Consider the following 15,519-nt stretch of genomic DNA (forward strand, 5'->3'; position numbering starts at 1 on the left):
AGTTTCCGGTTAATACCATTCTAGCATGAATAATAAATATTTATCATGATATAAGGAAATATAAAATAACAACTTTATTATTGCCTCTAGGGCATATTTCCTTCACCGACTCCTCGCAAAAAAGATATTGGGTTGACAGGCTGAAGGTCCAGCTTTCACGCAGCGGCCCACTTACCGTTTGGTGCGACTCCACAGTTCCTGGTGGCTGTGGAACGCAGCAGAGCACCCCTTGTTTAGTACCACCTCACCAAGTGAGAGTCATTTCAACCGGTTTATAAGATTCAGCGTTCCAACCTTGTTGTCCCTTCGGGGACATCTGATAAAATTGGAACGATACAGAGAAGATTAGCATGGCCCCTGCGCAAGGATGACACGCACAAATTGAGAAATGGTCCATTTTTTTGAGATTTTGCACGCTGGCCCCTAGTTTCTTGCAGATAGGCCCCGGGCGCCTCCCACTTGGGTAGTTGTGCTTTTCCATTGTCGCTTTTCTTTACAAGTAGGTCCTTCCACCAGTCCATTTTTCTTGTAATAAAGTCTCTGGCGTCATTTTTGATATATATATATATATTGTAGGCTACTCCCTGGTATCTTGCGGATATGCCCTAGGCTTTTCTTTTGTGCAGTTGTACCTTTACAAACAGATTCTTTCACTACCTCTTCTTTTCCAATCAAGTCCTTGGCCTTCTATGTTGGGGGATGGTTAACCTTGCTTTTTACTAAACGTCTGAACATTTTTTATTGTGCAATGACTTATATCCATTTTTACATTTTACAATCTTCTCTTTTTAAATGTGCATTCTATATTTTATATTTTCACTAAAACTTCTCTTTTACATTCCCACAAATCACATGGTGTGCAAATATCTGTGAATGATGTCCGATTGATTGTCACTGTATAATTTTTTTGAAACAAAAGGGGTTTCCCCCTCTCCATTTTATTGCATAAAACGGAGAACAGCAAACCGAAATATAATGGTAGCACTCGAGCCTCACCAAAGTAGCAGGCCAGACTATATGCAAACTACAACTACTAAGAGCAATTGGTTCGGCAACACATCCAGCGCGCAGCAAGGGATCTAAGTAAGGTCTATCCTATTACAGAATGACATCCTCACGCAGGAGGGAGAGATCATCCAGTGTGCGCCTTGAGCATGAGTCCATCTAGTCCCTTATTCGCACCAGCCTTGGTGCCTCCTCCCATGCAATGTGCAGGAGACAGCGCCGCAGTAGCACTGATTGATCCCCGACGCATAAGGTTTTCCACTGATGCAATTGAGCACACGCTCTCCCCAGGATCACCCGAATGCTTGTCCACGACACGCCCTGAAAACACATATCGTTACGCATAGTCCAAATGCTCCAAATGGTAGCAACACAAGCAATGTTAACAATAGAAACAATAGTCTTCTTGTTATTAGCACCCCACGGATCAGACAGGGTTTTCATGCAATGTGGATATCTAAAGTTAAAGGATTCAACAATGTTTTTCTAGGTTTCTTTTGCAACTACACAATCGAAAAACAAATGGTTCACAGACTCGTTTTCACAGCAAAACAAGCAGGTTTTATCATCCACATGACGTCTCTTGGCTAGGTTATCTCTAGTAAGAATCTTGTTATGGTAGGCTAGCCATATGAAGACCAGGTATCTATGTGGTACTAAAATTTTCCAAATGGGGGTAGAACCCCCCTCCCCCAATTGATCATATTATAGAAGGACTTAACAGAGTAAATCCCAGACGCTTCTAGTATCTAGACAGGATGATCCTCTCCATCACAAGCTTATTAGTAGATAGGAGTTGAAGCAATTCATGCCACCTGTTCAGGAATTGCATATCAACGCATCGCTTAAAAGTAAGTTTGAGAACCACACCATCCCACACCTGAGCTACAGTACTCTCTTGTTGTTGGCACATACTATATAGATCCCAAAATTGGATTTTCAAACTCAAGTCACCAGCCCAAGTATCATGCCAAAAGCTAATACTTTGGCCATTTCCAAGTTTCCATTTATAGAAAGGTCTAGCTCCAGCCAGGGCCCATGTGTGACTCCTTTCCAGAAGGGGGAGCCAGTATTAGAATTAGACCAGAGTAGGTTGGGCTTGTTAGTGTTGTACTTATGTTTAACTAGTGTTTTCCAATCTTTGTCACCACCCAAGAAGAATCGTTTAGACCAGGAGGCTAACAAGGCCATATTGAACTCCCGTAGGTTTACCACACCTAAGCCGCCAAAGGATTTTTTTTTCTGGGATACAAATCCCCAATTTGCTAGATGATATTTATGATCATCACCCACATTCCCCAAAAGAAGTGAGCCATTTGTGAAGTAATTGCCTTAATATCCCATTTAGGGAATTTAATAACAGACATAAAGGTACATTGGAATACTAGCAATACAAGTCTGTAACAGCACCAACTTATCCTCATAGCTAAGCAGTCTGCCTCTCCACCCACAAATTCTTTTAATAATCTTGTCAATAATGGGTTGGAGGCCCTCTCTTCTCAATTTTAGATAGTGTAATGGGAACCCTAGGTATTTAAGAGGGAAACTCCCAATTTTGCAACAGAAGATATGTGAGAGTATTTTTGCACTAGCTTCATCAACATTAATGGGAACCAGCTCACATTTGTCATAATTAATTTTCAACCCAGAAAGGTTCTCAAAGCAAGCTAGTAACCATCTGAGGTTTTTAGCATGATCAATGTCAGGATCTAGAAAAAGAATAGTGTCATCTACGTATTGTAAACTAGTCAAGCTATTGGTAATAATGTGGGGAATAATCCTCGAGATAATTTCTCCCTAACAGCCTTGGCTAAAATTTCGGAGAAGACATTTGCAACTAAATTGAAGAGTACGGGGGAGCTAGGATCTCCCTGTTTCAAACCTTTACCACCCACAAAATATGGGCCAATCACATCATTAATCTTAACAGAGAAAGAACTATTCTGGATAATGGATAGAATCCATTTTATCCATTTAGGACCAAACCCCTGGATGTTAACATCTCAATCAAAAAGTCCCAATTTACCCTATCATACGCTTTCTCATAATCCAACTTGAGGACCACCCCAGATTTATTTGACCTATGAAGCTCATGGATGGCCTCATGAGCAGTAACAACACTTTCCAAAATAAATCCGCCCCTAACAAAAGCAGATTGACATGGAGATAGTAGTCTATCCCCAATAGGGGATACTCTCTTACACAAAGCTTTACTGGAGATCTTGATCGAGCAATTGCTGAAGCAAATAGGTCTAAATTTTTTTCATATGTCTAGCAGTTGCTTCTTTTGGGATAAGAGTAACAGTAGAGTAATTAAGTCTTTGTATATCTAATGTACCACATTCAAAATCCCTAACCAGTGCCATGAAATCATTTTTATCACCTCCCAGAAGGTTTGATAAAAAAGAAAGGACAAGCCATCAGGGCCAGAGGCACCATTGGCATAGGAACCCATAATGGCTTCTTTAATTTCATCCTGTGTAAAGGGTTTTTCAAGAATGTCATTCTCAGCATCTGTAACAAGTTCTTCTACAAACCAAAAATGATCACCCAGGTGGATATTAGGTTTTGGTTCAAAACCAAAGAGATCCTTATAAAAGTTGGTAGCAACCTCTAACATATCTTTTGTGGAGTGGACCGGGCCATCAGGGCCCTCTAGTACAGACAAGTGGTTTTTCCGTCTACGCTGGTTAGCCACTGCATGAAAATAGGCAGTGTTTCTATCACCTTCTAGTATTTTCCGGTCTCTTGATCTCTGCCACATAGCAGTCTTTTTTTTCAAATTTCCTCCAACTCTTTTTAATGTCATTCGTTCTGAGGATATCCTCGGTAGAGACTCCGTTTTGTTCAGCAAAAACATCAAGGATATCAAATTCTTGCAGGAGGTTTTTCTCTCTCTTCATAGCAGCCTCCAGGTTAATGCTCCATCCTTTAGCTTTTTGTCTGATCAATTTGGTTTTAAACTGCCATGTCTCAATGGCAGTTTTATAGGGGGGAGGGGTAGCCCAAACTTATTTGACTAAGTCAGAAAACCTAGGCTGTCTCAGCAACCATTTTTCAAATTTGAAAGGTTTGTTCATTTTACTCCCCCCCAGTTCAAGTGTCTCAAAGGAGGGGGGCATGGTCACTCACCACTCTAGGAAGGGCACAAAGAGTGGTTAATGGGAAGTGACCATCCCAATCAGTAGAGGAAAACACTATGTTAATGGTAGCAAAAATAGGATTGTCTTGATTATTACCCCAGGTATAAACCCTATTGGCCAGCTTGATTTCCATGAGACCCCATTTATTAATCTAGTCATTAAATAGGAAGGCCCAAGAGCTATTAACATTACCAGATGATTTCTCCTTGGCTTCTCTGACCAAGTTAAAATCACTCCCCAGTAAGACAGGATAGGACAACCCATCACATACTTCATGTAGTTCAGAGATAAAATCTACCTTGTCCACAGCATAAGCTATACCACATACTACTACTAGATGCCAACAAAACCCATCAATCTTATTTTTCAAGGTAAGAATCAAGCAATATTTTTTGTACATAACACCAATACACTCAAAGGAGCAGGAGTTGACCCCTAAAAGGATCCCACCGACAGAACCAACAACAGGCGAAGAATGCCGAATATAATCAGTAGACCCAACTAGTATCTTTAAGAAGGATTTAGAAATATTCTCTCTTTTTAGTTTCTTGGAAACCAACAAAGTTTGGTTTGTATTTATTAACTATATCAGACAGGCATTGCAATTTTCCTTTTTGCCCATACTCCTAATGTTCCAAAAGAGACCTATCGTGGAATTTTAAATGGGTGTGAAAGGCTAAAAAGCCCATGTCTAGGAGCAGTTACCAGACTACCAACAGAGCCAGCAGTGCCCCCTGGGTTGTTGGAGTCAGGTCTGCCTTTTTCAGGAGTACAAACTCCACTCCCCTCACACCAAATATCACTTAACTCATCAGGCAATGATATTTCAGGGTTTTGAGAAGCAAACTCAAGGCATTTTCCAGTTTCATCTCTCACCGGGTTACTTATAATATTTTTCCTTTCTAGATCAGAGTGACCAAACAGCAGAGGCATAAGCCTCTAAATTATCAACAGAAGCATTATTGGAGGACTTTGGTTGAAGGCCTTTGTATGCTTCAGCTGTTTCCGTTATATTCTGGTTCCTCTGCACTCTGGTTGAAGGCCTTTGAGAGGGAATTGGCCCCCATTTACCAGAGATGTTCTTCTGGAGGGAGGGGGAGGGATATTGTTACCAGCAGTATCATTTCTCACCTTCCTCAACTCCAGCATCTTCAGACAGTTCATGACTGGCTCATTTAAGGTCTCCATTTCACTATCAGTATCTCCAGCTTCAGTGGCAGTATTTGAACCAGAGCTATCAAAATCTCTCAGTAGGTCAGAGTAGTATGTTTTCTGGGCAGAAGTTGCAAGGCTGCCAATAGTGTCAGCAAAATCAGCTTCAACTTGAGGAGCATGTGTGTTCATCTCAGGCCCATCTAGAAGTTTGATAGCTTCAGCAAAGGGGAGGATGACAGCAGTCTCGCAGCTTTTTTTCTCCACATTGTCCTTAGGTTTTTTGCAAGGAGTATAGCAAGCTTCCACCAATGTAGGAGGATGAAAGGTGGTGCACTCCTTACCTTTACTAGCAGGTGGGTTTTCAGAGGTGCTAGCTCTGTTAGCTAGATCCAGTTCATCAAAACCATCCTCACCATCTTCCAAGCGGTCCTTGTCAGTATCACCCACATCAAGATCATTTTCCAAGCCATCCACATCTATATCAGTAGGTCCATTATCATCATTAGGATCATCGGCACCCACTTGTTCAAAACCTTCAACAGTGAAAGATAGAATGTATAGCTTTTTCCTCATTTCCATACTCCGTTCAAAAGGAATTTTCTCAGGACTCCTGCGCGCAATCTTGATTTCGACTTTCTCATAAAAGCTCTTCATCAGCCCATTCCAGTCCACATCTACCAGGATCCCAAAGCATGAGGCAATCTGAGAGAATACCTTCCACGTGCACCATTTTGACGACAGGCCTTCAACAACAACCCAAGCTTCAGTCAATTCAGAGAAAGGGTCTATTGCACCAGTCCATTTCTCAACAGAGACTGAAACACCAGTAATTGGTAGATTAAAGGCAGGGAATTCAATTAGTTCTTCAACATTCTTCCAAGGAGGGAATCTAACCAAGAACTTTTTCTCTAAGAGTGTTCTGACTTGCCATGGCCACTGTCTAAGCTTGCAGAAGATCTCAGAAAGATTTTTAATCAGATCTACCTGGTTGATCTCTCCTTTAACCACATGGACCTCACCATAGTTCCTGAAATTCAGCCAATTCGCTTCACGGCCCACAGGGTGCATCAATATGATAGAATCCTAAACCATGAGAAGAGCTGCCAAAAAAGGTTGCAACAGGGTGTGGCTGCGCCCAAGTTGAACAGTTGTTGACATTGTGCCCCTCTAGACCACAGATAAAGCAGATTTTCTTCTCTATGCAGTTAACATAATGCCTAGGTCCCCTCCACATGTGAAACATATCATGTCTCTGTATCTCTCGTCGAGGATCTGGGTGGGTGGTGCAGGTGGAGCAGGCGGAGCGGTCGGTGGAGGCATGGCCACGGGCGGCGGGGCTTGACGCGGCGCAGTAGGCTGGGGAGCAGTCCTCCCACTTGCTGCCGGAGGTGGACCCCGCGCACTCCCCTGCTGACGTCTACCGCACTGTATAAATTTTGTATGTGATTTATTTTTCTTATATATTTTGGAAAGTTTAAGGTGCTTGGACATGACTAACTTAATGGAGTGGTTATGCTTCCTTTGGTCAGATGTATACATGCGCATTCATTATACTCTCATGCCATCAAAAGTTGTAGGCTGGAATCCCCAGTAAAACCTTTCGCAAATGTGCTTGATACGAACCACCTACTGTACCTTTCATAATATACGTGGACTATCCGAGCTCAACCTTTATTTAGACTAATTCCTACATCACCACTCCAAATATCCATGTGAAATGTAGGTTCTGTTCTAGTGTAGCTAGGCACCACACATTTTATCCTATTCATCCATGAACAGTAGATTTGATTTTCTTCACGTGATTTACATTGAGTTAGAGGATACCCCGGACTTCCAACGTTGAGATTTTCTTCATGCGATTTGGACGGAGTTAGGCATGTACAATGATTGATAAGACAATCTTATCTTAAGCCTTGTATGCAATTTAGAGATGACAAAAAAATATTTATAATAGGGTTATCTCTTAGCCTTATCTTCAATAACTACTATTCCTAAAACATGGTGAGACATATTGTGCTAAGGACATGTACAATGATTGATAAGATAGTCCTATCTTAAGTCTTGCATGTAATTTAGAGATGACAGAGAAAAATGTATACAATGGATTATCTCTTAGCATATTTTTTTAATAACTAGCTATTTCTAAAAATATGGTGAGACATATTGTGCTAAGAGATCATCTTTTGTCTTCTCTTAAATAAGAGAAGACAAGCCTTTTCTTATGAATTTTCTCTTCTTCACCTCATCATTTATCTTAAATAACACTCCTAAGATAGTACTATTGTACATGCCCTTAGAGATCATCCCCTAAATGAGAGCGTTTTCTTATAATTTCTCTTTCCTCCCCCTCAACATTTATCCATGTGGCACTCTTAATATAACACCATTGTACATGTCCTTAAAGAATACACCTGGACTTGCAAAGTTGAGCGTGCCACTTAGGACGAGAGCCACCGTTGACAGGATAAGACTAGCATGTTTCGGGACACATTTCAGGGAATAATGAAGATGAAACAACCGAAACAAATAGATCACGAAAAGGAAAAGTCTAGGGTTTCCCTGCCTCCTCTCGGCGCCGCCGTCGGTCCGCCTCATCTCCGGTGGCCTTAGGGTCATGGCAGCGCGGTGGATCTCAGCCTTTGCTGGCGGGAGAGTTCTGTTTTTAGTTGTTTCTTCAGGTTTTGTTAGGGTTTGTGTCCTATTCGGGAAGATGAGATGTCGACAGCTCCCTGAAGATGATATAATGTTCTCTCCGTCTAGCGCCTCATCTCGATGATGTGTCTAGCATCATCGATAGGCGTGTAGAGATGTGTCTTCGATGAATCTATCCTTGGTGAATTTGCTCGAATTTGGTCATAGTTCATCTACGTTCATGTGTTTTCAGGTTGGATCTTTACGATCTATGCTACTCTTCATCCGCAGCGGTTGCTGTTCTGCTGCGCTGGTCCTGTGAGGTCTTAGCACGATGACTTCCCGACTGTCTACTACAACAAGTTTTGCCCGGCTCCAAGGATGAAGGGGCAATGACGTCAACGCGCCTTCGGCTCGCTTCAGTGCTTGTAATCATCGATACGTGGTCTCCGGATTTGGATTTAATTTTTATTATTTCTGGTGTCCATTGTACTACCATGATTGAAGATGAATAGATTGAAAGTTTTCTCGGAAAAAAACAACCGAAACAAATGATACAAGAATTCTACTTTGCTAAAGAGTTTTTTTTTCTACTTTGAAATAACTCGCCGCTTAATTTGTCTTGGTAGTAGACAATGTGAATTAGGAAGGAAAAGCTAGGAGGATTTGTGCTCTATGGGGACATCTACACCCTATATGGGAAAAAAACTAGTAATTCAACAAAAAGTCAAAAATTCCTGAAAATATTTTTGAAATAAACTTGACCTTCTATTATACTCATGAGAAAAAATCCACAAAAGGAAAAATATCCCTTTGACTTCTTTTCAAAAAAGACAATTTTTGGCTAAAATAGTGTGAATAGTGACCTGTAATAGTAAATAAATTTTGTTTTTTTTTGCTGTGAGGTCAACTTTTGTTTTTTTGTGAAAATCTATATACTAGTGCAAAAATAAGTCAAGTGTTTTGTCAAAATAGTTCTTACCTATTTTGACTTTTTAGTAAAATATTAAAAAAAAATCCCCATATAGGGTGCATATACAACCAGGAGCACAAGTGTATTTCCCGGAAAAGCTATTATTAAAAAACTTCAGTACTCCATTTAGTAAATCAAACATATTGCAACACAAAGAATCTACAAGTCCACACATAGATCACTGACTGAATCTTGTTTGAAACTTCATAACATCGTTTGACCATTTCAGATAATAAATACAGTAACATGCATGTCATGACCTGAACGATTTTATTTCACCAAGAACAAACACATAGTAAAGTCTACAGATTATTTAAGCAAGAAACCTACAACTTTAAGGTATACAAAATGAACTCAAGAATTCTATCTAGAGGCAGTAACAAAGAGACCAAGTTACGAAACTAAATTGTTTAGATCTAGAGTATCTCATCACAATTCGAACTTCTATATTTGTATAGAGATGTAGATTAAACAAGAAAAACAACTATTTTCTGAGGAAAGGCCAACATAGGCGCTCGGCCTAGTCCTGGCTCCGCTCTTAGCAGTCTCACAAAATTGTACTCCCTCCGTAAAGAAATATAAGAGCATTTAGATCGGAGTACTTACTAAATAGCAATTCAATGGTCTGACAAAATTGTAAATAGCAATTTAATATTTTACTGTCGCCTTAGAAATTCAAAAGAAGCAAAGAATGAAATTCAAATATTTTAGTGTCAAGTACCCAAGAGTAAGTTCATTCTCAGGAAGTAGTCAACCAATTTGTTCTACATTCAGGACACACAGTTAGATCCCCTCTAAGGCTCTAAAGTGGAAACACCCTATAGCAGCCACTTACATAACTTTTCACTAGTAGTAGTATAAACAAAGAAGCCACGGGCATAAATCATACAACCCTAGATTGTGGAACTATATTAATATCCAATACCTCAACACTTTTTTGGCCATGAAAACACAACAGCTAATTTACCCTGCAATAACTGAAAAACACAACAAAAGGAAGAACTATACCAGATCTCCTAGTTCCCGTCCTCATGATCGTCATGCTGGTATGTAGCGCCACCGTTTGGTATAGCACCTGCTCCTTTCACACTGATGTCACTGAAAGGCCTCTTCCTTGAGGAAGACGATGGTTCAGAGGCATCCATTTCCATATCCTTCTGATCCTCCTCTACAGCCATGTTTGTATGTTTCTCTTGAGGAGCACCGGATGTTGAAGCTGGAGGTGGCATCACATCAATTCCGCTGAGCCGGCAGAAGACTTTCTCAACTGTCTCGGTGATCTCTTTCCCTAGTCCACCATTGTCGAGTATCAGCTCCCAAACTGCCTTTGAGACTTTCTCAAGAACCGGAGTTCTGCATTCGAACAAATGAGTTAGCACTGCTTTACAGGTTAGATATATTATTTCTTCTGCTTCAGGCGACAATATAAAACAAAACTATCCAAGTTCTAAAAAAAACTCAAAACGCTGGTAAAGTACAGTAAAGTACCAAAGGCACGAATCGTCTGAGATGCAAAGTTACAACTGTGTCCAAACCAAATGCACAACGTGCAAGTTAAACTTCCAGCAGTGCCAGAATACCAAATATTAACCCGTATATTCCAAAGTTAAGAAAACCACGTGTGTGCTTAAGTGTGCCTACGCGCTAGGTGATGACAGAACTGGGAGCCTTGACCCTATGCACTCAATTAAGTAGGCGGCACTCGTAGGCAATATAGGCACTAGGCAATGATAAAACTAGGAATTTACACCGAGCACTTTCTGAACCTTATTTCACTACTATTACATCATATTATCGGGAGCTAGATGACCGCAGTACTTTCAGAACAAAGAGTGGTTAGCAAAAATATGATAAGGAAATGTGTCTTCATGGAGTATTGTGTGCGCTCAAAAAGTCAAAGTCAAATTCACATAATAGTTATCTCTTTCTTTCTACTTAGCATCCAGAAGGAATACTGTACATAGAAAGCTGTGTATATGCTAAAAAACAAATTCAAACCAAACAATATGTTGTAAATTTATTACTGAGCATATCATGTTTGCTCTATGCCACATTGCGTCAGTAAATTATACACAAACCAATAGTACTTACTCCAATTCTTGTCTAAGAGCATCAAACAGCTCCCTCTTGGTCTTTTTCTCAGCTCCAGGAGTCTTCAGAACTTTGCTTTGTTCCACCATCATCATAGTATTTTTCTTCATGTCCTCCTATAGAAATCCGATATGAGAAGATTTAGTGCCAATAAGCCAACTAAACCATTCCATTGATCAAGCCAATCTCGGTAAAAGCAATGCAAGGAAACTGTGATGAGAAACACATGTCTATAACATTGCTAAAATTCCATTGTTCAGAATTTATCCTGCCACGCTAAAATTCCCTAATGATCAGGGAAAAAAGACATTGCAACCATAATATGCTTCCGAGTGAGAAATGATTTTTTTTAATGAAAAGAAAGCGTGCTATGGCGAGATAGGCGCTGGGCAGTGGCAAAATGCAGAATTAACAGCTAAAGCTTCTGTTCCTTTTATTTTTCACGCACACCAGCAGTACAAAATGCTCGGAAGAAAAAAAATCCATAGCTATGGCCATGGTGACGACTCTATTGTTCTCTGCTCTAGCCGCCGCTTTGCCATCAGAAACCAAACTACAGGGGACCTCGCCGCTGCGGCGCTGGCGAGCCACTGAGAGCAAAGTCACAAGCAGGAGCGAGAAGAGGATTGGAAAGAGGAAGGATGTGGGGGAGAAGCGAGCTGGAAGCATACGTCGGCCTTGAGCTGGGCCATGATCTTCATGCGGAGCGCGTCGACGGTGCCGTCGTTCTTCAGCGACTCCAGCACCTCCTCCGGCCGCACCACCTTCGACGACGACCCCATCCTCCTCCGCCCCCCAAATCAGTAAATCGCCGACCAACACCTCCTCCTCCTCAACGCTCGCGCTTCAGATTTGCAGCGGAACCGCTCCAGGAGAGCCCGCGAGGCCGCCCGGCGGTGCTGCTGAAGGGTCGCCGGAGACGCACGGCGGAGGCTAGGGTTGGGTTTCTTCCGCGGGGGAGAGGGCGGCCAGAGGGGAAGCGAAGAAGGAAAAGAAAAGTATCGTGTCTTTAATTGGAATCGGTCTCCTCTGCGGACCCAAATGACGAAACTGCCCCTCCTCCTCCCTCTGCTCTCGCCTCGCGCCGCCTCCCCGTCGCGAGCCCTGACACCGCCACCCGCGCGCCTCCTCGCCGTCGCCGCTGCGGGAGCAAGCGTCCAGGACGCAGTGATGTCAGCGGCCGCGACCGGGGATTACCCGTGCCCAGTGTCCCCGCCCTACCCGGCCGTCTCCAAGGACGTGGAGCTACGGCGCGCCTTGACGGCCTCCGCCCGCTCCGGTGCCTACTCCTCCGCCGCCGTCGTGTTCGAGGACGAGTGGCTCGCCGTGGTGGACAAGCCCGCCGGCGTCTACTGCGAGGCCCTCCTCTCCGCCCTCCCTTGCTCCACCGCCTCCTCAGGTACTGTACTTCAAACAGCTCTAGACAGATCGCGCCATTAGTTCGCAAGGACACAACAAAATACTCAGATGCTCGCCGCCTAGTAATTTCAAGAGCTGTTCATGCTGATGAAACGCAGGTTTGGTTGCTTTCTGCTTTGTGTACCACTGCAGCTTTGTACCCATGAGACTACCCATAATGGGGATTAACTTAGTAATGCATGCACTACTAGTCTATGTTACTAGTACTGTACCTTTATAGTGGGGAATAACATATGTGTGGTGTCATGCAACACTTCATTTATTAGCTTGTAGACTCATCTTGTCTTGGTATGTAAGGGTGTGTTTGGTTGCGGAATGAAGTGGAATGGAATGGAATAGTTCCATTCCACTGGAATGGGTCGGTTCCATTCCTGTGTTTAGTTGGAGGCAATACATGGAATGGAATGGTTACATTTCAGTGTTTGGTTGAAGAGATGGAACGTAATGGATTTGGTTCACTTTGGCAAGGTACATTCGCAAAGCATTATAAATATGACATCAAAGCTATCTGCAACTATTTCCTCTTGCACCAAAGCATTTCTTCAAGATGACCCTGTGGCTAAAAAACACATTTGTACAAGCAAAAGAAGAATCAATTTACAAAGAAGAATAAAAATATATGAAAAAAGAAAAAGAAGATAACAGTGCACATTATGACAAGGATGTAACTCTAAGTCCTAAAGCCACGGTCAAACTATGATTAAGATTTAAGAGCTCATGAACTCGTTGGCTGGTTGCCATTAGCGATCTGCCACTGCTCCTCTGCAGCCACTAGTCTCCTGAGTAAAGCTTCAGATCGGATGTTCGTTGAACAATACCACACCAGGCTCCTCTTCCCATATCCCTGCGTGTGGATGTACCATTAGGCCAGGTTGCTGCCATTAGCGATCTGCCACTGCTCCTCTGCCGCCCCCAACAAATCGGCCGCCTACTCACCGGCGAGTCAGGCCGCCGTCGCCGACCAGCACATCAGGTTGCCGCCTCCCACAAGCAGATCAGGCCGCCGCCGCTCCCCGGAAGATCTGGTCAACGCCACAAATTTGCAGCCGCCTCCCTGCAGGTCAGGCCGCCATCTAGGATTCTAGGGTGTGGCCGACGCCAGCAACCACCGGTTGCTACCCATTCCGCCGCCTAGATGGGAACGTTGTGGCTGTGAGAGAGCAACGGGAGGGAGGGGAGAGACGAGGCGGAGGCGGCTTGAGAGAGGAGACGCGACCGGTTCCGTGTGATTCCTCCTATTTGGAGGTATCGGCGGGTTCCGCATATCAGCCGAATATTCCCTCGGTGGGAACAACTTGATTCCCGCTCCAGCTATGTACCAAACGCAGGAACGAGGCCTAGTCACGGGTCCGACCCATGCCATTCTAGTTGGTGATCGAAACCAAACACACCCTAAGATGTTACTCGTAGTGTGAGTAACTAGCTATAGCTATGTTACTCAAATCATCTCTCTCCTTATTAAATCTCTGCCACATAAGCAAATTTGCTGAGTTGGACCTTATGTTACTGCTGAAGTTGCTCCCACTATGGGCAGTCTGAGATATTTAGTACTAATGCCAAATGATTGCTTCTTTAACGGTGCGTTTGGTTTTTGCCCCCTTGCATATGTGACCGAGTTGGGTCTGGCGAGTGAATATAGGCTAAGAACCATGTTATGCACATCGTTGGTAGCCTGCATCCTCCCCAGCCTGGCTGCGAAGATACACACGCTCGGTGTTTGGTTGCACGTTTGTTCTGGGCAGATGCAGAGTGTGTGGTGTTTGGTTAGATGTAACACATGTTGTCTGGTAACCTTCTTTCGTGGTGAGGTTACCAGCACACTCACAAGCGTGACATAGATAAATAGGAATACCATATAGCCTTAAACCCGAGTCTTAAACACACAGTTAACCGCTAATAAACACTCGCAGCATAGTCTGAAACATCCGAAGCAGAAGTCTTAGGTGCAGAGATAACTTCTAGGCATCCATGGCAAAGGCCTCCTCGAGCTTCTTGCACTTGATAATCACCTTGACACCGTCGTCGTTGCAGATGATCACCTTTAGGGTGTTGGGAGTCGCCAGCTTGAAGGTGACGAGGTACCCAAACCTGATCTGGTGAACAAAGGGCGCCAACCCTTATCAAGGGTGAGCCTGCCGTTGATCATCCGGATTGTCACCCTCCAGGAGCAGTCGGTGCTCGTCTTCAGCTTGAATTCCTCTGGGACAGCGGTGAAGTGCTTGGTGAACCCTAGTGGCATCGGCTGACACTCCAGCTTGGGTGCAAGGATGACCTTGTAGAAGTGGGTTGGGCTAACATTCACATGGAAATGGCCGTAGTTCTTCGACCGCTTGGGGGCGCTGCCGAGCTCCACCACCGCCTTGGCCTTCTTGTCGGCCACAACCACCTCCTTGCCCTTGGAGTTCCCCGAAGCAGCCTGGTCGATCTGCATTATGAACATGATGAATGGAGGTCAATGGAGGGGCAAAATGCAACACACACATGAGCAAGATCAATGGAGGTATGCAGAAATGTTTGACCACAATTACCATAGTTGTTAACCAAAGATCAACACTCATTCATCCCACCTACCTACTCCAAAGCCTGTATTTATCTACCACCACATTCCACTACCTCTTCCAACCATCTCTCTCTCGTTGTCTTCTAATGTCTCCTCTTCCACAACTCTCTCTCTCTCTCTGTGTGTGTGTGTGTGTGTGTGTGCCACCACCGCTTTACCGCCATGAACCCCATCCCCAACGTCATTGGATGGAATCATGGAGGGCATTCCTCGTTGGGTTCTCGCTCGGTGAACGCACCAAATTCGTGAAGATCATGTAGGTGTGCTCTCAGTTAAAGAGCATTGACGACATGCATAAAGAGGCAGACATTGTGTTGTTCAAGGCGACGAAGGAGGAGTTGAAGACGCTAATACCTGGCCCAGCCAAAGGCGCTATGTCAGTGGACATACTGTGGTGGGTGATGGATGAGGCCAAGTCGGCCGATCCTGGTCAGAGAGCCAGATGGGCCAAGTACAGGCTTGTCAGGGCTCCTCGTGACCAATCGGTCGTCGCGGTTGTACCAGCGACCATGGGCTCGCCGTGGGTAGGATGTACTGCTTGT

At 43.7% G+C, this 15,519-nt stretch overlaps 2 protein-coding genes and 1 non-coding gene across 3 annotated transcripts in view; 2 read left to right on the plus strand and 1 right to left on the minus strand.

Moving 5' to 3' along the window:
- The first annotated feature begins 300 nt into the window (after window positions 1-300).
- Window positions 301-403, plus strand: LOC119304464. Its single transcript, XR_005148288.1, has one exon. It is a non-coding gene; the product is annotated as a U6 spliceosomal RNA (small nuclear RNA).
- A 461-nt stretch (window positions 404-864) lies between these two features.
- On the minus strand, window positions 865-11,969 carry LOC119300078. Its single transcript, XM_037577148.1, has 4 exons — window positions 11,670-11,969; window positions 10,999-11,114; window positions 9,916-10,260; window positions 865-1,326 (listed from the first exon to the last, which is right to left on the minus strand). Exons 1-3 carry the CDS (start codon window positions 11,778-11,780, stop codon window positions 9,924-9,926), a joined length of 564 nt encoding a protein of 187 aa, XP_037433045.1. The 5' UTR covers window positions 11,781-11,969; the 3' UTR covers window positions 865-1,326; window positions 9,916-9,923.
- Window positions 11,913-15,519, plus strand: part of LOC119300077 (RNA pseudouridine synthase 1-like) — a 6,978-nt gene continuing 3,371 nt past the window's right edge. Inside the window, exon 1 of the mRNA XM_037577147.1 lies at window positions 11,913-12,397. Coding sequence (XP_037433044.1) covers window positions 12,040-12,397 — 358 coding nt within the window. The 5' untranslated portion in view covers window positions 11,913-12,039. The remainder of the gene's footprint in view (window positions 12,398-15,519) is intronic.

This window comes from Triticum dicoccoides, chromosome 5A (genome assembly GCF_002162155.2).
Source record: "Triticum dicoccoides isolate Atlit2015 ecotype Zavitan chromosome 5A, WEW_v2.0, whole genome shotgun sequence".
Classification (NCBI taxonomy): Eukaryota; Viridiplantae; Streptophyta; class Magnoliopsida; order Poales; family Poaceae; genus Triticum; species Triticum dicoccoides.

What these genes read in the sequence shown, in the direction of transcription:
- LOC119300078 (XM_037577148.1), bottom strand. Translation starts at nt 11,780, where the DNA reads ATGGGGTCGTCGTCGAAGGTGGTGCGGCCGGAGGAGGTGCTGGAGTCG. An exon ending in TGGCCCAGCTCAAGGCCGAC is followed by an intron (nt 11,115 to 11,669) that starts GTATGCTTCCAG and finishes GGATTTCTATAG; the next exon opens with GAGGACATGAAGAAAAATAC. An exon ending in GCTCTTAGACAAGAATTGGA is followed by an intron (nt 10,261 to 10,998) that starts GTAAGTACTATT and finishes GTTCGAATGCAG; the next exon opens with AACTCCGGTTCTTGAGAAAG.